We start from the raw sequence: 21701 nt of genomic DNA on the forward strand, positions 1-21701 counted from the left end.
TTTTTTTTTTTATTCTCCTGTTTTGAACCATGATTTTACATGTAAATTTGTCTTTTTTATGGTCTTCCTGCATCAAAACACTTTTTTTTTTTAAATCATCTTCTGACATTTTGCTCAGGGTTCATTGAAAGAACAAACGTTAGATAAAATTAAAGCAGATGTATTGTTACCATAACAAAAGTCTTATTCTCTCCTGTACTGGTGCATCAATTCGTTTTTAATCGAGATATTACGGCTCAGTAGCTTTAAAGGGTAACCATCTTCCTCTTTCAGGATGCAAGTTAACTCTGTTAGTTTCCTTTTCCAGTCTAACTAGTAAATACTTTACATTAGTTTTGCATAGTAATGAATTAAATGAGTGGTTTAGGCTGATTATTAGACGTTTCTTCCTCTCTCATGAACATTTTGATCCCAAACAAAAAGTTTGCCTCCCACAGTGATGCGGACAGACGTAAGTCAACAGTGCCACCTGCTGGGAAACAAACATGCTGCGCTCTGACGCAAACAACAAATCCCCAGGAGTTCAGAGATGCAGCAAACATGATTTTAGAAACTAATCTGGAGGTAAAAATTAAGTCATTAGACGAAGTCTGGATCCTCTTTACTTTGTTCTTTATTACACATTAAATAGGAGTGGTGAGACTTATGGCAAAAAAAATAGACTCATCTGAGATCAGATCATCGCTCTACAACAGGCGTGTTGTAAAGCGGTCGTTCATTCACACCCCCCCACAGACCTGGACCCAGTCACACACTCTAATCACGTACACGGAGCTGAGTGAAACTCCATGAAAGCAACATTCATTTAGACACACCGACGCAACGAAGCACAATTTACAAAATATGCACCTTTCAGTATCACAACTATACAAAGGTTGTTAAAATATGATCCAGGTACAAACGATACATTTAAGAAATCAGCTGTTGGCACGCAATAAAAGGAAGAGAAACATTTCAAATATTACAGTAAAACTAGGGGTTTTTTTTGTTTGTTTTTAACAGTTTCGTTAACAAGAGGGTTCCAAAATTAAAATTGCAGCAACAGCTAATTATCTACTTCATGAAAACGAAGAGGTAATAACAAACCAGGTCAAAACTCATTACTCCTGAAAGCAAAATGTTTCAAATCTTAATTATTTGTGACAATAGCTTCTCACCCCCCATTCCTTTCTCCCACAAAACAGCACCGTGTGCACTTGAGGCTAATTAATTGTGGTTTAGCCTCTTTTTAATGTCTAAATGCAGCACTCAGCATAAAGATAAAAGGCAAATAAAAACCCTCCAGGCAACCAGTCTGTAAATACAGTTAACAGGGTGATATATGGGCTGACCCATGAGAGAAACTAGGTGTCATTTTTATAACTATTCAGATATTTGACTTTAAAAAAAACATTTAAGGCAATTTATGCCTCCTCTAAAAACAAATACAAACATCATTTCCAATTGCACATTACACAATCATTTCTGTTGCAAGGCGGGGCCAGCAAGCTACTTCCAACATTTCTGCACACTAGTCCTAAAGTGTTTGAAAACATCTGCATGGCAAATCATCTACAACTGTATTTGGACTATATTTTTGAACAACCTCGGAGCCTTCACACCAATAATTCTTTATAACCTGCAACCAAACATTGCATTCTGCTTTCAGAAGCAATTAAAAAGAAATGCCAACTCGCACACAAACCCTCTTTACATTGAACTAAACATCTGGATCGAACGTGAAGCCCCTCCCGTGGAGCACATTTAAGGTTTTAGTAACACGAAGGAAGTTATTTTTGTCAGAATCATTCAGAACAATTCTACAAGAGTCAAACAAATCTCTGCAACAAATAAGACAAAAATTATTAAAAATGATTATGGATCTTTGAGTTTGTTATTTATCAAAAAATATTTTCACAAAAGCAAATATTGACTGCTTTATATAAACCTGAAAATCAGACTCAAGTCTGACTTCCTCCTTGCTGGCTCTGTTAAATGCATCAACTGGAGGCAATTTGCAATCTCCATGTCATTAAGGACACAAATCATGCAAAAAGAAGAAAAAAAACATCTTTTCATTTAGTAATGACAAATCAGTCCCCACACAATACAAAGCAATTAATCAATGGCTAACTAGGGTAATAAAACGTTCTGAAAAGAGTTTGCATGCATACTTATCAGTGACAAAACAAAGTCACGCCTAAAGGTCAGGAACGGGGAAATTACACAGTGGCTGGGACATTTGGAGCTCATCTGGCTCAACGTTGGTCCTCAGATCGCTTTTGTCGACGCGAGCGGGATGAATATTCATTCTTTGGCATCCCATCTTTAAAAAGGGCATTACAGAACATTTGCAGGTTGTGGCATTTCAAGCAAAGAGGCATGAATAATAATTATTAATTTGTCAAAAGTTATTACTGATGCCATTAACGCCAAATTATCACCATTTTATTTATTCATTTTTTTAAGTCTGGCTCATCCGGCTCTAAGACCAACACGTCAGCATCTGGCACTACACTAAAAAAAATTAAGCTTATTGGAGTCCAAATAAAAAAAAGGGCAGAAAACTCAGGTCAGTTTTAATATTCATCAAGTACGGTAATGGGGGGAAAAAGCTAATAATTTAGTGTGATGTACAAAACGTATTACTTGAACTGTTCAACTTGTTGTTTTGTTTACTCCGTCTTCAAAAGGAAGGTTATTCACATGAGTATACACTTTGTCTTGGACTTCTTTTTCTTCTTTTTGCCCTCCTTGCTCATCTTCTCCTTGTGCTTCCGGATTTCTCGGACTAATGTGTAAAAGGCATCATCAACACCCTGGAAACAAAAAGACAAAACAAACGGATGTTGTTAAAAAAAAAAAAAAAAAAAAAAAAGCTTTTCAAAAGACAGTATTTAATTTACAATGGTTTAAATTTTTTGAGGTGTAGTTTTGTGAAAACACTGTGAAACATAAATACACCCGTCGTAGATGGATTTTAAATTACCTCTGGAGAGATGACGTTTAAATCTGATCAGAGTCATGAGCTAACGGTTAAGCAAGGCCAAGAACAAAGCTAACTTTAACCAACTCCAATCTAAAGAAAATATTCTTACCAGTTCCTTAAAATGCCATTTTCTCAACTTTTACACCATTTGTCAGTTTTGCATTGCATCCAGCAGAAATATTATATTCCTGATGGGAAAGACCCAGGCTGCACTCGAGGTGCCACAACTAGCTGGTTTGATGTCTTCGGGTAACTAAGTAAATCTTATGTAAAACTGGCTGCTGTTTTAATGATCATCGTTCTAATGAACTGCTCTGATTTGTTGGTTTTTTTATTTAAACCAAGCAGCAGAAATCCACTTTAGGTCATGGCCTCTCTCACACTAGCAGTTCGCTCAAATCAGGTCAGAATTAAAACATTTCTCCAAACTGAGGTTGTTCAAAAAGCTTTTTACAACAGGAACGGTATCAAACCTTTACACAGAGCCCCACTTCAAACCATCTGAGCTTTTCCTTTAAGCATGTTTAACTTAAAACGCCAGAGAAATTAAAAAAAGGAAAACAAAAATGGAGATTTTTAACATGACCAATTCAGTTAATGTCACTAAAAAACACTCGGGAGTCCAAAATGTCTTGAAACATTTATGGGAGCTTTTGTGTTCCTCGTGAGTGCAATCCTGTGAAGTGAACTGTGAACATTTTTATAGAAAATTAGTTAAATTTCTCCATCTAAATTGTTATAGTACTTTGTGGGCATTTCCACAGGGTCTCTAGAGCTAGTGTTCTTTTGACACAAGCGCAGCAACTCTTCTTTGACAAAAAGTCCAGATCTAAAAACTACGTCAACGATAAAGAATGAATAAAAAGTATTTAAAAAGCTGCTCTTTTTGCAGATTATGACTGAACTCCAGTGGATTAAATCATAAACGTGGGGGCAACTGCTAGGCCGAGTACAAAACGGTCCAGGGTGGATAAGATGTAGGCAGAGGTGGCCAACAAAATAATGTGCATGACCTGGAATACAGCTTTGTGAGCCTTGCAAACAAAAACAAAGGCCGTAATTTTATTATTTTTTTAAACTGGCAGCACAAACAGTGGCTGAACAGCTCACAGAGAAGACATTCAGAATTCAGTGACTGCAACAAAAATGTGATTTATTTTCAAACAGTTTTGATTCATGAACTAGTCTCTGACAGTTGCAGGCCAGTGACGAGCAGGACGATGGTGAATGATGCAATTAAATATGCATTTCAGAGTAAAAACAATCAGTGTCCGGCACCAACACAAACAGGAGCTGCAGTTATACAAGCCATTTTCTTTCTTTTTTTTTAAAGAAATCCACTCACAAATTGTGGCTAAAGAAAACTTGCCAGTAAATTAAAAAGTAAATTAAAAAACATTTATTTTGAGCATTTCATCAACCCAATTCAGAAAAGTTGGTTACACACAACAACTGCAAGTTCGCTTGTGTTAACAGTTTTGGAAATACATTCTGATTATTTTGTTTCTAACATCCAACGCTAGATGTCTCACTGAAACAAGCGCCAGTCACCTCTCATGGAGCAACAAATTAAAAGCAGAGTGACGCTCAGGTAAGTAGATTGAAAGTATACAGCTTTTATGTAAAACTAAAAACACGCTGCCATCTTGACCTGGACACCCTACAAGAAGTACGGTTTATCTCAGTTGGACCTTCCTGGTAATAGGAACATAAATAAACTACGTAAACCCCCATAAAATGTCAAATTATTAAGATGGAGCTCCTCTATCACAGAAGTAAAAAAAGGCTTCATGGCAATGCAGCTAGTGTCATGTTGATGCCACGCTGTCACTGTACACGCACGTGATTGGTTGACAAAAAGCAATTTAAGTGATGATCTGCAAAGAGCTGTTGAGGAAACAACGTGATACATTCAGGTCGCCACAAAGACAGGACAAAAAACAGAAAAATTCAAGTCTGTGAGATGAACACATTCCATGTAGTTAACACATTTCAGCATGATTTAAACCCACATATACAATAACATCCTTTAATCACAAAAGATGACTAACCAGCCAAAACCCCTGAGCTCATTTCAGCCTATTTGGTCATTTTCACACTGATACTTTCATCTGAATTTAAATGAACTTTGATCATAAGAATACATTTTTATACAGAACTACAAACCAAAAGTAATTTTACTAAATTTGATGACACTCATTCACCATCACAAGAAAAATATATATTTTTTTTAAAGATGTGTTTGAAAGCACCCTGGCTCAATAAATGACCTCAGTGTGAAAATGGCCTCGGATCATAATCAACCACAATACTCAGAAACACTGAGAGAAGAAGAAAACATTTCAGCCTCATGTTAGCGCCTCACCACAGCCCTCGTAGAAACCAGCAGGTTAGCTTTGAGAACAGTTAAAAGCTCCAGCTCCCACTGGTTGTCGTCTTCCACGGTCTTTCCAGACGCCCCACTAACAACACAAATAGAGCTGGTGGATGCTGCGTACACTTACCCCTCTCACATCACAACACACTTTTTAAGCTGGACACAGCCTGGAGTCTTTTCTTCCTTGCTGATCTTATTGTGCCGGTACTGCCTGATCTCCCGTACCAGAGTGTAAAAGGCATCTTCCACTTTCTGCAGTATAAGACACAACTTTCCTCAATGCTGAGGAATGCAGGGGGGGTCATACTGTATGGTGCATGTGCTATCATCTACAGATACACAGAGCTTGAGAGATGAGTGGTCTGTTTCAAGGTGAGTCTTCTTGATATGTGTAGTGGTTGCATTGTTAATCACGCACAGCGTACAGTAATTGAAAAAAAAACATTTACTTTGCAGGCTTGGAAAGGATCGGACCATTTCCTCCTTAAGGGGGATGAACGATAATTTTTTTTACCTCAAGTTACACCTTGGTGCACAGTATCACTGTCCGCTTAGAATGGCTTGTCATTTCTTCTTACTACATGTATTTTAAGGGATTTTAAAAGGACTTCTCAAAGATTTTCACCTTTATTTCTCAGGTTAGAGAAGCAGCAAACAACTTTTGAAAAGTTTAACTGTAAGTCTGCTTGCAGCACACACAAAAAGGGGGTGTTGGAAGATTTCCATCATCTCTGGATTGCAGGCTCTCTACAGCTTTGCTTTATCCTCCATAATGCAACTTGCCTGCTCCGTCACACTAGCTTTTTGCAACAGTAATTTCTATTTATTTATTTTTTTGCTTAAAATCACACATATGAATAACTTCTACAAAAAAATTTATTTATTTTGAAGCTTTGTTTAATCTGTAACTGTACGGCTCAGCGGTTAATGTGTTTTATAAGGACGTTATTACTGATGCAAAACATGGAGAAAGAGAAGATGTGAAAATCTGAGGGAAAATTGTACAAGTTTAGCACTAAAAAGCAAATATACAATGATTTAAAATGTGATGATGTAAAAAAATAAAATGATGTAAATCCCTACAAAGCAAAAGGCATCGGTAAACGTCGAGTAGATTGATCTTTACAATAAGACCTGAGAGAGCAGCTTCCTGAATCGTTGTGCACAGACCGGAAAAAGAATTGTAAAACATGTCGGAGAGAAGCTGCATCCGTGCAGATGAAACAGTTCAACAAATCTTCACATTTTTTTTTACACACAGATTGAAAATGTGTCAAAATGAAAATTTATACCGTTGCTGGCATACTTATAAAAGTAATCCCAAGTTGTTGGATTTCCCCATTTTCAGCTCTGAGGATCTAAAATATTTTAGCTTTGACTAAGAAGTCACCTGCTTTAAGCTGTGTCAAACATATTTTTAGAAAAGCACAAACAAAACTTTTGGATTGTTGAGGACAAAACATTGAACTCTGGTCAAAAACATTTCAGGTCATTCTGTTCAGCTACCTGTCTGAGACCAGTGTCTTGTAATGAAAAGTTAATGGTTTCACAAATGTATGGAACATCAAAGGGACGGTTTTTAAGGAAAGATCTTCTGGTGAGGTTTGCAAATAAAATCACAACTATTTTTGGTACTGCACTGGCGTATACATGTGCACAAGTGTGTGCAGTCCTGACAACAGGGAGGAGGTCGTGGTTTTTAATATAGACAAAACAAACTTTGGCTACATTCACACTGCAGGCAAAAGCAGATCCAAATCATACAGAGCAAAAAATAGTTATCGAGCGTTCAAACCTGCAGCGTGAACGCAGCCAAAGATGGTGGAACGGCCAGTGTAAGAAGTTTTTTTTTTAAAAGATAAAACACTTTCCAAGCCTGCAATAAGTGAATAATTGAGTGAAATATCACTTTCATGGAGCTCAATACATGTGAAGGGTGCATGTATTTACCATACAAGTTGTGTGTTGGGCAATAAGAGGTGAAAAAAAAATAATAATCCAGAGAAGTCAACAGAAAATATCTGGGAAAAACAACAACTTGCTTCTAATGAAAGCAACCGTTGCCTAATGAACAGAAACAGCACCACATGGACAGAAATTACTGGTCCACTCAGGTTGGGATAGGTGGACAAAACTGGGCGAACTGAATAGTAAAGCTGCAAGAAATTAGTCACTGTGACATTAATTTCCCCACACCAGAAAGAACCATGATTCACTCCCCCACGTAAGAAACCAGGAATAATGCGTTTATAGATTGCTCCATCAGTCAGTTTCCTAAGGCCATGCTCACAACACACACCACAGGAGGTGACACCACAGCAAATCTTCCAGCACCCAGTGACAGTGACCAGTAAGCAGAATCATTACCCGCCGAGTAATTACCGACAGTTTGTCCTTTCATGCAGACACCTTGACACAAATCAACTGATTTGCTGATTATTTATTGTGTGGGACCCTTTGCAGGTGGGCCTAATGATGATGTAATTTCACATACACATGACAAATTAGCATGCAATGATCACACTATCCCCCATAAATAAAAAATTCAATTATCCAAAGAGGATTTAATGAAGCTCAACACATTAGCTGGTAAATTTCCCAGCAATATTATTATAAAAAAAACACCATTAGAGAGAGTAAAGTGACACAAATCAACAGGACCACATGATAGAATCACATTTCTTGCAAAATGTATTAACCCCTCCCAAGGACACCTGTTAAAATTACACAGATCTGAATTTCTCTGGGAACATAAACACGAACATGTAATCAAAATTAAACTAGGCAGCTGTACTAAGGAAGCTGTGGGTGGGAACTCACCTGTCTTGTTTTGGCTGAGGTCTCGATAAAGGGAATGTTGTAGCTGCGTGCTAAGTCATGAGCCTGCTTTGTATCCACCGTCCGGGTCGGCAGGTCACACTTATTCCCTACCAACACCATGGGGACATCCTCAGAGTCCTTCACCCGTTTAATTTGTTCTCTGGATGTTCAAAAAGAAAAAAAAAAAATCTAAGTAACAGTCATTAGGTAATTGACTACACCAATGCAGCTACAAAAGATGCAAAGAGACATAAATGCAGTGATTTGACTATTCTAGATATTTTCAAGTTAAAGAACAAAAAAGCGTTTGGAAAACAGGTCGATTGTAGTTCAGAGTTAATATGGTACATAATCCCAGCACAGACATAGTTCCACCATTCCCCTACAATTTACATTTTCATACCAAGACAGACACATCCTCCTTCTTTTTGTAATATAGGCTGAAGATAAATTGGTGAAGCTATTAGACCTTAAAAACTAAAAACTGACATTTTTCAGAGGCACACATCCAAGTGCATTGAAAAAAATAATAACGATGAGTAAATTCTTCTTTTTTTTCTTTTTTAATTGGCACAACATGTATGATAGTATCTAATTTGATGTGCTATGATGAATTTAGTTTGATACTCATTAAAATCTATGAACTAAGTTGTCTGGAAAGCACAAGAAGCACCGATGGAGTAAGAGAAACAGATGAGCAGACAGTCCTGAGCAGACTGTTGGTTTTGTCAGTAAAGCTCTGTAATTATACTTTAATAGGTTAAAAAAAAAAACTTTAGCTGAATGTTGCAGTAATTAAGACTTTAAAACATATTCTGTAATACCTAAACAGTTTTTCTGTAGGTTTATATTTAGTATATTTATAAACCGTCATGAAAAAGACGTACACTTTTAATGGTGTTATAAAACGATTATTGTACCGGTATATATTTATAGCCATGTAGAAGCCTTCTTTCTCAAATCAGACACTGGGACAGCATAAATATTTATCACACGGTTGATTAAAGCTACAAAAATCACACCTATAATGTTTTTAGGATCACTTAAGTGAGATTTAAAAAATTCACACCAGGTGGGAAGGCTGGACCCCTCACTCACCTATAGTGGTGAATGTCCTCGAAGGACTTGGTGTTGTTGATGGCAAAGACACAGAGGAAACCCTCCCCTGTCCTCATGTACTGATCCCTCATGGCGCTGTACTCCTCCTGACCTGCTGTGTCGAGGATGTCCAGCAGACATGTCTCCCCGTCAATAACTACCTGCTTTCTGTAGGAGTCCTGGAACAGTAAACGTTTAAAAAAATTATCAGAAGCCGGACACACAAAAAAAGCCTAAATTTCCATTATTAGATACAAAAAAAAAAAAGAATGAGAGTTTTAAACAATAAAAATAATAAGGATTCTTTTACAATGGATAGAATTTTGCAGCCTCAAGAATGTCCAGATAACTATATTCAACAGTAAGTGATTGGGAAAAATGAAACGGTGTACAAATGCCTATTCTAGTTAACATTATTCAATATCTGTTCATCGTGTTTTGGAGCAACAAAAACAAAGCTGGTTTTTTTCCCATTGTTCCAACTGGACATTAATAAATTACAATCCCATGTTTACAAACAAGACACCACTTAAAGTATTGCCCCTCTCCATCTGCAAAGGGGCACGGTTTTCTTGCAGAGCTCATATTACAAAAAGGTTCCAGCCAGTGTCAAAGTACTCCGGTTCTTCATTGAACCGATGGCTACATTCAATTGGACCCAACAGCAATAATTACAGACTCATCCAATGAGCAGCCGTACTTTCAGATGCTATCTTGTGTCCAACTAATCTATGGTAGAGCTCCGACCTGCCACAGCATTTCAATAATTGATTGAAATCATAATGAGACTGTTCACACGCCACAGAATGGCACTCTGAGAAACTGGGCAGGTAGCCAGGCATGAAAAGGCATTATAAACCCGTTTGGTGTCTTTTTTTTGTTTTTTTACTTAAAACCAGTAGAGCCTGTTGCAAGTTCCAGCTTTTTAAAGTTTCTGTGTGTTTTTTTAATTGTACTCCTGTATCTTGGCACAGAAGCAAAATGTCAGAGACAGTTGCGAAGTTAAGTGAATATGCTTTACAGCTTTTCTTACCAGCTTTATTTATAAAGCACTTTAAACAACCTTAGGACCAAAGTGCTGCACAGTTACAGTCAATAAAACCAAATAGCAGTCACAATACATAATAAAAATATAAGACAGCAAACCAAAAACAGCCTTATATTAAACAAAAACAAATAGATCAATCATTTAAATTAATTTAGGTCCAATTAATCTAAAATTGGATTGAAAATCAACATCTCAGGTGGTGCCAAAAGCCAAGGAGAAAGAGATGAGTTTAAAAAAGTGATTTTAAAACAGACAGGGAGGGCGCCTATCTGATACTCAAAGGCTGGTTGTTCCACATTTTAGGAGCAACAGCAGAGAAAACACGATCCCCTCGAAGCTCTCATTTTGTTTTTGGGACGCTCAGGAGCCGCTGGTCTGCTGACCTGAGAGAACGGGAGGGTGTGTACGGGTGTAGCAGCTCAGTTTCTTTACCTCGATCGTCGGGTCGTATTCATCCACAAAGTGATTCTGGATGAGTTGAATAGTTAGTGCGCTCTTGCCTACGCCACCAGCTCCCACCACAACCAGCTTATATTCTGTCATGATTTACCTGAAACATCAGAAAAAAAAAAGAAGATTTCAGAATATTTACACAGACATGAGCAGTCGAGTGTCACATCATCGATTCACCCGAGGCATCATCAAAACCTCGGAAGGAAAAATGTGTTTTTCTATTGTTTTCACCTTGAAACAAGTTTTCTTACATCTTTCCTAAAGGCAAATTCAAGTAGTTTGAGGCAAATTTCAAAACTTTTTTAGCACTTTATTGTGGTGATTCAGTAGTTTTTCCCAAAGTGATAATATCAACTGAGAATTATTCATTTCCACAGAAAATCAGATGTTCGATGCTGTAACTAAACTTTTGTTGTGGGGTTGTTAACAGACGTGAAAAACAAAAAGCATACACAACATAGTAAAACTAAAATACATTTCTCAAGCTTTATAAACCGCAGTATATAAATGTTAACCAGTCGTTTTTAGCAATGGATTATTTAAAATATGTCAGATATAAAAGCATTAGTCCACTTTTTAAAAATGCAAACAATTATCCTAAAAAAAAAAAAAATATTCTATTTTTTTTTAAATAATTTAGAAAGTCTGCAAAGCATTGTTTTCTTTTTAAAACGTTAATAAATAAATAAATAAATACTATAATAAAAAGCATTTTTATTTAATATAAATAAATTCATTTAAAATGCATTTATTTTTAAAGCTTGGTAGAAATTTCCAAGTGTGATTTCTGTTTCTACATCCAGTTAGTGTTTGTTATTTTTCTCTGATAAACTGTGAAATGTGTGCGCTCAAGATTGCCGGACTGACAGTTAAAAACACTGCTGAATCGTTGGAAAATTAGACTTCATACTGCTGAGGGGGGTTAGATTGTACAAGAAGCACAAGGAGAGAAAAAACCATTCAGACATCAGAAATAGAATCTGGTGAATAATCTACATATAGTATTGGGGGGGGGGGGGAAGCATCTGAATTCAGGAAAACTTAAAGTAAAAGTTGAAACTGACTAAATTTAGACATTGTTCAGTTGTAAACACATGCACACATAAAGAAAAGTCTGAACAAGCCCTTTGAGTCCTATTTTTAAAATAGTACCAGCTCAGGAACTGAATCTAACCACAGGCATAAATCTATAAGATTACATAAAATCTCCAAAAGTGACAGCCAGCAGGGAAGCTTTCTGCTGTCTGACTGCTTTGTGGATCAACATCCATCAATAGAGGCAGCTGGCCTTTTCAGAAGTTACAGCACAAAGCCACTACGTATCGATTCCATGTGTAGAAACAGGCAAAACTACATGTTGTAGTGGGCACTTATTCACAAAAATATATTTAAAGCACTCAGCTATGGAAAAGAACCTCAAAAACCACAGTAATGATGCTCATCTGGTACCTGCATGTCATGTTTGTAGATGATGAAAGCTGTAACTGAAAGGACTTGTTCAGATGACTTCAGCAACATTCAGGGAGGTGAACAAGTCTCTTTGTGTTGTCATGTCTATCATTACTGGAGCAGCAGAGAGGGACATTTAAAACTAAAACTCACATTTTCCGTATGGGTTGCTTTTTTGTGGCTTCTAACTATTGATGTTGTGGATTCAAAGTTGACTCCTGGACACTGTTTTCACTTAAAACCTCATCTTACATCGGAAAAACTGCTCGATATCTCAGCACAAACCCGAAGACTAATGGAGATTGATTAGCAGCCATATCAACAAAATGCTACTTTGAAAACAGTTTGCTGCCTGCAGCATCCGAGGCTTTTCAATGGAAGCAGTTTGTTCAAGCAGACAGGGACACCTGGGGTAGACTTTTTTTTAAAAAGAAAAGAAGAAAAAAAAGTTGAAAGGAATTTAATTTAAATCCTGCGCCCTGACCTGAATGGAGAGGAAGCCTCGGAACACCGGTCGGCTCAGCCGTTAGCTAGCTTAGCTTTAAGGTCGCCCGCAGGCTAAAAGTGAACACACAGCAGCCTTATCTACACTGTCCTGTTGTGTTTAGCAAAAATAAGCCGATAAACCTGTATTGTGTGCAGTTTGTGCCCGACACAGCCGCTATCGTTCATTCAAAAGGAAAGAGACGCCGCCATCGTCAAGCTAGCAAAGCTCTGCAGTGCAGGGCCAGACTGTAGTTTAACAACTGGGCGTAGTTTGTTCTAAAAATAAAAACTACTTAGCTCAAAGTTTATAACCCCCTACACGATTACCTGCACTTATCAGCGGGAGCGGGTGGGTGATGATGTAATAAATGTGAATAAACTGGGGGGGCCCACGAATGAAAGCGTGTCGTCGGGTTTGATTTACCTTGTTTTCAGCGAGTGGAGTTCCGCGTCGGAAGAGTCAGACAGATCCTCTGGCTTCACGCGATCTCTGCATTTCCTACTTCTCGTCGAAAAATGCCCGCGTTCAAATCGGTCTAACGCCGTCTCGGAAGCCAAACGGGAACATGCGAGAAACGTGGAGGGGATTGGAAGGGGGGGAGGGGGGGAGGAAGGGAGGAAAACAAAGTGGAGAAATTAATCGATTGAACTTTCCATCTGATCCAGCGTCCCCCCCGGCCTTGTCGCTGCCGCCGCTCCTCCGTGTGGTGATCCAGAATATGGGCGGATACCAGCGCGCACTTTACCCACAAGGCCTAGCTGCTCTGGGTCAGGCCGCTGAGCAGTGTCGCAACTCGAGCTCTTATCTGCGCTCCTTTATGTGTTCGCTACTCATTTACGCCAGCTTTTGACCTCATTTTCAACTTCTAAGTGCCTCCATTGAATGCGCCATTATCACCAGTCTTAGACGCTATTTATTAAAACTGAAACCAACCGTGAGGTCTGATTTGTTTTATTCACCTCAGAATATTGTGTGATCTTATGCACTATCGCACAGTTTCATGCCTTCAGTGCTGCAGCCTTCTGCTGCAGAGTCAACAAAGCCTAGGGGGCGACTGCAGTATATATAGGCTCTAAATATAACTGGAATGTGCAGGAGGAACGTCATTCCCAGGCAGGGACATGATTTGGCAAACCCATGTCAGTTTTCCTGAGTGCTCACTGGGGCTGCTGCTGCGCAACACAAACGCATAAAGATGCGTTCAATGTTTGCAGCCGGACACAAGCTCCTGATCCAGAGTCAAAAAAGTGAAGACTGTAAGCGGAAAGAAATCGCACGAGTTAAAGTTAAATGTGTTTTTAATCGAGAAAGTGAAATTAGAAATATCTTGTCTAACAATGATGCAGAAAAACTGGTTCATGCATTTGTCACGTCTAGACTGGACTATTGCAATGGTTTGTTATCTGGGTGTTCGAATACTTCTTTAAAAAGTCTTCAATTAATCCGAAATGTTGCTGCCAGAGTCTTAACCGGAGTTAGTAGGAGAGATCATATCTCTCAAGTTTTAGCTTCTCTCCACTGGCTCCCTGTCAAATCCAGAATTTAATTCAAAATCTTACTTCTAACCTACAAAGCGCTCAACAACCTAGCTCCATCATACAGATCATATTGTCCTATATTTTCCTAACAGAGCACTTCGCTCTCTGACTGCAGGCTTACTTGTGGTTCCTAGAGTTTCCAAAAGCAGAATGGGAGGCAGATCTTTCAGTTATCAGGCTCCTCTCTTGTGGAACCAACTTCCAGTTTCTGTCCATGAGGCTGACACATTGTCCAGTTTCAAGACTGGGCTTAAGGCTTTCCTTTTTAATAAATCCTATAATTAGAGTTAGCTTGTTATGCTGCTATAGGTTTACATTACCGGAGGACAAATTGACTTCATTTATTCAAATTAATATTTATACAAGTGAATAGTTTGCATTTGATACTATTCATATCTGAACATGTGATTCTTGACCTGCCATTGTGTATCTGTTCCTCCTTCCTGTTCTCTCAATCCCAGCTGGTCGAAGCAGATGGCCGTTTGTCCTGAGCCTGATTCTGCTAGAAGTTTCTTCCTCATGAAGGAGTTTTTACTTTCCACTGTCGCCTTTGTGCTTGCTCAGGATGAGAGTCTACGACATATCATATTATATATATTATATATACACATATGCAACGAAGTTAAGACTCATAGCAGTCTGCTGGTTCCTCAGATAAATGTTATTAACTTACTTTTTTTGTATGTGAATGTACACTGCAGAAAACTTCTGTTGTGACTTGGTGGTATATAAACTGAATTGAATTGAAAGTATATGGGATGCACATTAATCAGTCCATCATGTCACTACAATACATGCTCTATTCAACCGCTGCTCGACTGCCTGGCTGACATCAGGGACTGGATGGCTTTAAACTTCTTAAGTTTCAATGAAAAGAAGTCTGAAGTCATGTTGTTCCCTCCCAATGACACGATCACAAACCACTGTATCGACCTCTCCAATCTAACCCTGTCAGAAAAACAAAGAGTCACCAATCTGGGAGTGATAATGGACCCTTCCCTGAAACTTAACAATCATGTAAACATGATTGTTAAATCATGCTTCTTCCAACTGAGGCGGCTGTCTAAACTGAAGCCCATATTGTCCAAAAAGAACCTGGAGACAGTAATACTATTAATTACATCTAGGCTTGATTACTGCAATTCACTCCTGTTTGGTATCAGTCAGACCTCCATTGCACGACTACAACTGGTCCAGAATGCAGCAGCCCGATTTTTAACCAGTACAGGCAAAAGAGAGCACATTACACCAGTTTTGGCCTCACTGCACTGGTTACCGGTTCACCTTTGAATCCAGTTCAAAATACTCCTGTATGTCTACAAATCACTGAACAGTCCCCCACGATCGCCCCCCATCTCTCTGATCTGCTACAACCGTATGTCCCACCACATTCCCTGAGGTCAGCGGACCAGTTGCTCCTCACAGTTCCAGGAACTTGTCTTAAGCGCAGAGGTGACAGGGTCTTCTCTGTAGCAGGACCAAGACTTTGGAACGAGTTACCTCTGCTTGTCAGACAGGCCCCCTCCCTCTCAGTTTTCAAATCCCATTTAAAAACTCACTACTATTCAGTAGCTTTCAACACCAGATGATCTGTTTTGAACCTGTACGCTCCACACTGGTTTGTCATCATATTTATTATCTACATTGTTTTTATGTCTATATTTTTGATTTACTTCATTTTGTATATTGCTTCGTGGGTTACCTGTTGTTCTGTCTATACAGCACTTTGGTTGGCCTTGTAGCTGTTTTAAGTGCTCCATAAATAAAACGTTCTTATTTAAATGGTCTATTAGGAGTGTTTTGTACTTCAACAAATAGGGCTGTAAGTTTGTCAACCCTGTTTTGTGGGTCAAAAGACAAAAGGTGTGGGATTCACAAGTCTGTCATTGCAAAGTATCTACTATCTACAGGTAACGTTTAATCCAACGCCTGGTGCTGAGATATGTTAACAAAGCACTGGCACATGACAGAATAAAATACAAGAGATTAAAGCTCAAAATAATCAACTGACGACATGAATGAATACCTAAAATGGAGTTTATCCAGCAGTAATTAGTTGTGTATCATGGATCTCAGTGTAGGGCAGTGTGTTGCCACCATTGTGATTGTCGTAACAACACGTTTTCACATTAACATCAAGCATTTACTTTTTTTTACTAACTTTGCTTTTGTTTGTTTGATTGGTTTAGTTTTATTCCACAAGCACAGAGTTTTGAGATGCAAATATCAAACTTTAGTATAATTTTGACTGGATTTTTATCTGCACCCATCGTCTTATTACACTGAGGAGCAGCTGAAAACGATGAATGCCAAAAAAACAAAAAACAAAAAAAATCACAAAATTATCTTTTTGCTCAGACTTTGAGAAAATTGCTATTAGAGTATAAATAAATTAAACTGTATAAATTATTAAAGTATGGACTGTAATAATTGTTGTTAATCATATTATGTACTGTATTAAGTTTTTGTGTGTATTTATAAAAATGCATATTATTAATTAACTTTTATTGCTGTTTTAATCTTGTTTTATAAGTTAAAGGGGCTTTAAATACAATTTTAACTTTTACATGTAAAACTAATTTTGGTGTGCTAATATTTTTCTTGTTTATATAATGATAATGTATGTTGTCCTTGTTTAAAATATATATATTTAAACAATCGAGGTCTGTTCACATCAGATCTTAAGACAGAAACAAAAAGCAGACAAGTTTATAATTCTCCTGTTAAAAAGATAAAAGTATCGATTTTCATACAAGAGTTAGAAAACTTCATCATTTGGTATTGATCCAGAGTTAGTTGTGAAATACTTATTTATCTATAGTCAATAAGTGACTGTGTGTGTTTGTTTTTTGTGGAAATTTTTAGATTTATACATAGCACATCTATGAGACGTTGACTTTTACTGTGTGTGATGGTTTCAGTGCAGGAGAAACTGAGAACAGTAACAATGATCACATTTAGATGGAGTGGTACTAAAATAGTTCACAGAAACATTTTTGATTCTAACAGCCATCATCAAAGTTATTACTTGCCGTTGTGCTTTTCAGCTCTAAAGTAAAATTCTTGTTCCTATGTCTCCTGCGTCAAAAAGGAACAATGGTTATTAAAATAATTGCTTCATTTTATGCGCCGCAATTAAACTAAAGGAACCCTGAAGCTGAACAGGTGACTTCGGATGAAGAAATACCAAGAATACCACTGCTCTGCACATGACGTCATCAGAAAATGTTTGGATGAAAGGTTCAGTTTGGTTTAAAGTATTTTCTGTCACAAGAGGGCAGTGCTATTCTGTTTACATCTTTCAATGCAGCTCAAGCTGAATGTTTTGTTTGCACAGAGCTCAGTTTAATCAGATGCATCGAAAAACATAATCATTTAAAAGTATTTAGTGTCCAGTGTTTCAGTGGTATCTTACAGCTTTATTTTATTACATAATGAGCAAATTCATTGGTTTGTTTCCACTGCGTAGCAATTTTTATCGTGTGATCAGAATCTTTCAATGAGAATTTGTTAAGACTTTAAATCCAAAGAAACAACAAAAGGTGAAAGGTCATCTACAGGTATCAAGATTTTAAAATACATGCTTCGTGTGTGGGTATGAAAACAAAAACACAAAGACAGAAGGCAAGGACTGTTGTTTTTATTTTAGATGTTTTTCTTGCTTTAAATTTTAAAGTTCGCATCCATTCATCCATTATCTTCCACTTATTCTGAAAGCGGGTCGCGGGGGCAGCAGCTTGAGCAGGGAGGCCCAGACATCTCTTTACACAGCCACCTCTTCCAGCTCTTCTGGGAGGACCCCAAGGTGTTCCCAGGCCAACTGAGAGAAATAATGGTCTCTCCAGCATGTCCTGGGTCTTCCCCAGGGTTTCCTCCCAGATGAACATGCCCAACCCGAAACATCCTTAAGGCTCCCACATATTCGGTTGTACTGTGTGTACTCCGTGAGCCGCACGGACACTGCGCACACTATCCGCAGACGGTTGAGACTTCATACTCGAGCATGCACCCTGATGGGCTGCAGCCCAGCGCTGCAGGCAAGGTGCGTTTACCTTTGGGACAAATTGAGGTTGCTGATTGGTCATTTGCTGACACGCCTACTAGAGTGACTGACAGGTCACAAAAAAAACAACAAAAAAATGAGAGCTGGCAGCCCCAGTCGCAGTGTTCTGTGTTTATATGTTGTTAATAAAAAATTCTAAAAAAAAAAACAGGGAGCGTTGGCCCTGCAGCCCACACAGCAGACCAGCTCACCGAAAAATCTCCAGATCCTCCCGCAGCCACGCCGGGCCTGATTTTAATTTTCTTGTGACAAATTCCTTAATTCCTCACAATTTCACTCATGGCATCAATGGACAAGGAGGAAGAGATCGCTTACATCTTGGCAAAAAAGAAAAAGCCATTAAACCAGACCAGGGATGAAGAAGGGGAATTTAATACATTGATGTCGCATACAAAACAGTCTGTTGCCGGGCAAATTATTGTGCGACACCGAGTACGCGTACGCAGTTGTAAAAATTGAGCTTTGTATGAACACGGACCTCTGTGGAGTGAAGTATGCCCGAGTATGTGGGAGTCTTTACCAGATGCCCTAACCACCTCAATTGGCTCCTTTCAGTGTAAAAGAGTGGTGGCGGTTCTACTCCAAATCCCTCCCGGATGACTGAACTTCTCACCCTATCTCTAAGGGAGAGTCCAGTTACCCTGCGGAGGAAACTAATTTCAACCGCTTGTATCTGTGATCTCATTCTTTCGGGCCCTACCCAGAGTTTGTGACCATAGGTAAGGGTAGGAACATAGACCTAACAGTAAACAGAGAGCTTTGCCTTACAGCTCAACTCCGTCTTTACCACAATGGACCGGCACAAAGTCCGCAATACTGCAAAATGCTGCACTAATCCATCTGTCAATTGCACACTTCATTCTTCCCTCACTCATAAACAAAACCCCGAGATACTTGAAGTCCTCCACTTTAGGCAGAACATCACCCTTGACCCAAAATGAGCAATCCATCATTTTCCGGTTGAGGACCATGGCCTCAGATTTGGAGGTGCTGATTCTCATTCCAGCCACTTCACACTTGGCTGCGAACCGCTCCATTGAGAGCTGGAGGTCACGGCACAATGACGCCAACAGGACCACATCATCTGAAAAGAGCAGAGATGGAATCCTGAGGTCGCCAAACCAGAATCCCTCCACCCCCTGGCTGCACCGAGAAATTCTGTCCAAAAAAGTCATGAACAGAATCGGTGACAATGGGCGGCCCTGGCTGAGTCTAACTCCCACCCTGAAGGGGTCAGACTTACTACTGGCAATGCGAACCAAACCCTTGCACCACTTGTATACGGCTGGAATACCCCACAGCAACGGGCCCCAATCCCATACTCACAAAGAATGCCCCACAATGTACCCCGAGGAACACGGTCGAAAGCCCTCTCCAAGTCCACAAAACACATGTAGACTGGATGGGCAAACTCCCATGACACCTCGAGGACTCTAGTCAGGATAAAGAGCTGGTCCACTGTTCTATGGCCAGGACGGAACCCGCATTGTTCTCCCTGGATGTGAGGTTCGACCAACGATCTAACTAGCTTCCCCAGTACCCCTAAATAAACCTTATCAGGGAGGCTAAGGAGAGTCACTTTCATTTAACCTTTATTTAAACAGGTTAGTCCCATTGAGCCATGATGACTCATTTACAAGAGAGACCTGGATTTTAACAAAGAGTGATAATAATAATAATAATAATAATAATAATAATAATAATAATAATAATAATAATAATAATAATAATAATAATAATAATAATAATAAGTGATTATGATAATGCCCTTGTGATTGGAGCACACCCCACCCCAGGATGTTGCAAAGGCGTGTCAACCAAGACAGCCCAGCAACATTCAGAGCCTTTTTAAATCATGTTGAATCTCATTCTTTCCCGGAGCCCTGCCGCTGCAGAGCTTTTTCACTACCTCGGCGACCTCAACCACAGTGATGGATAGATCAGCGAAATCCCAGTCTCTACTTCCTCCATGGAAGACGTGCCGGTGGGATTGAGAAGGTCCAAGAAATATTTATTTCACTTCCCAACAACATCATTGGTTGAGGTCAACAGCACCCCACCTTCATTGAATACAGCGTTAGTTCAGAGCTGCTTTCCTCTCCTCAACTACTTGATGGTTTGCCAGAATCTCCTCAGAGACGACTGAGAGTCTTTATCCAAGGCCTCACTGAACTCCTCACACATTCAAGCTTTATCCTCAGCAAAAGCCAAGGCTGCAAAATGCTTGGCCCTCCAGTACTCCTCAGCTGCCTTTGGAGTCCCACCAGCCAACAAGGCCCAATAGGACTCCTTCTTCAGCTTGATAGCCTCCCTAACCCGAGGTGTCCACCACTGAGTTCGAGGATGGCTACCGTGAGAAGCACCAACAACCTTGCGGCCACAGCTCAAGGCAGCTACTTCAACAACTGAAGCACAGAACATGGCACTCAGACTCAATGTCCCCTGCCTCAGCTGGGATGCGGTTAAAGCTCTCTCGGATGTGCGAGTTGAAGATCTTTTTGATGAATTCTTCTGCCAGGCGTTCCCAGCAAACCCTCACTACACATTTGTGTCTACCTGGTCTGTCTGACATCTTACCCCACCATCTGACCTAACTCACTACTAGGTGGTGATCAGTTGACAGCTCAGCTCCTCTCTTCACTTGAGTTTCCAAAACAAATGGCCACAAATCAGATGACAGAGCTACAAAGTCAATCATCGATCTACGACCTAGGGAGTCCTGGTGCCAATTGCACTGATGGACACCCTTATAACATGGTGTTCGTGATGGACAAACTATGACTAGCACAGAAGTCCAACAACAATATGCCTCTCCAGGTCACAGTCAATACCCACGTGGGCATTGAAGTCCCCCAGCTGAATACAGGTCCCCAGCTGACGTACCTTCCAGCACTCCCACCAAGGACTCCAAGAGGCCAGATATTGCTAATTCGCGCGTAGGCACAAACAGTCAGAGCCCAACCCCCCACCCGAAGGCACAGGGAAACCACCAACCACTGGGGAAAACTCTAACACACAGGCACCAAGTCAGGGGGTTAAGAGTATACCCACAACAGCTCGACACCTCTCACTATGTGCGACTCCAGAGTGGAATAAAGTTCATCAAGGAGATTGGTTCCAGAGCCCATGCTGTATGTTGAGGTGAGCCCAACTATATCTAGTTGGTACCTCTCAACCTCACGCACAAGCTCAGGCACCTTCCCCACCAGAGAGGTCACATTCTATGTCCCAAGAGACAGCTTTTGGTAAGCCAGTGTCAGAGCGCCAAGGCCCCTGTCTTCGACCAATGTCCATGGCATCAAACACCTGACTTGTATGGCCCCTCGTGCAAGTGGTGGGCCCACAAGAAAAATTATTGTTGTTTTTTATTTGTTTATTCAAAATCTAATGCATTTTCCAA

At 39.5% G+C, this 21701-nt stretch overlaps 1 protein-coding gene across 2 annotated transcripts; it reads right to left on the reverse strand.

Annotated features, from left to right (window-relative positions):
• Positions 1-399: 399 nt before the first annotated feature.
• On the reverse strand, positions 400-13468 carry kras (v-Ki-ras2 Kirsten rat sarcoma viral oncogene homolog). 2 transcript variants are annotated; one of them, XM_037683454.1, is made up of 6 exons: positions 13124-13468; positions 10744-10861; positions 9264-9442; positions 8166-8325; positions 5473-5597; positions 2720-2798 (listed from the first exon to the last, which is right to left on the reverse strand). In XM_037683454.1, exons 2-5 carry the CDS (start codon positions 10852-10854, stop codon positions 5478-5480), a joined length of 570 nt encoding a protein of 189 aa, XP_037539382.1. In that variant the 5' UTR covers positions 10855-10861; positions 13124-13468; the 3' UTR covers positions 2720-2798; positions 5473-5477. The 2 variants fall into 2 exon arrangements, with proteins under 2 accessions (XP_037539385.1, XP_037539382.1); XM_037683457.1 differs by lacking the exon at positions 5473-5597 and having other exon boundaries at positions 400-2798; positions 13124-13464.
• Between the last annotated feature and the right edge of the window lie 8233 nt (positions 13469-21701).

Source organism: Nematolebias whitei, chromosome 10 (genome assembly GCF_014905685.2).
Source record: "Nematolebias whitei isolate Nwh7 chromosome 10, NemWhi1, whole genome shotgun sequence".
In the NCBI taxonomy this organism is placed as follows: Eukaryota; Metazoa; Chordata; class Actinopteri; order Cyprinodontiformes; family Rivulidae; genus Nematolebias; species Nematolebias whitei.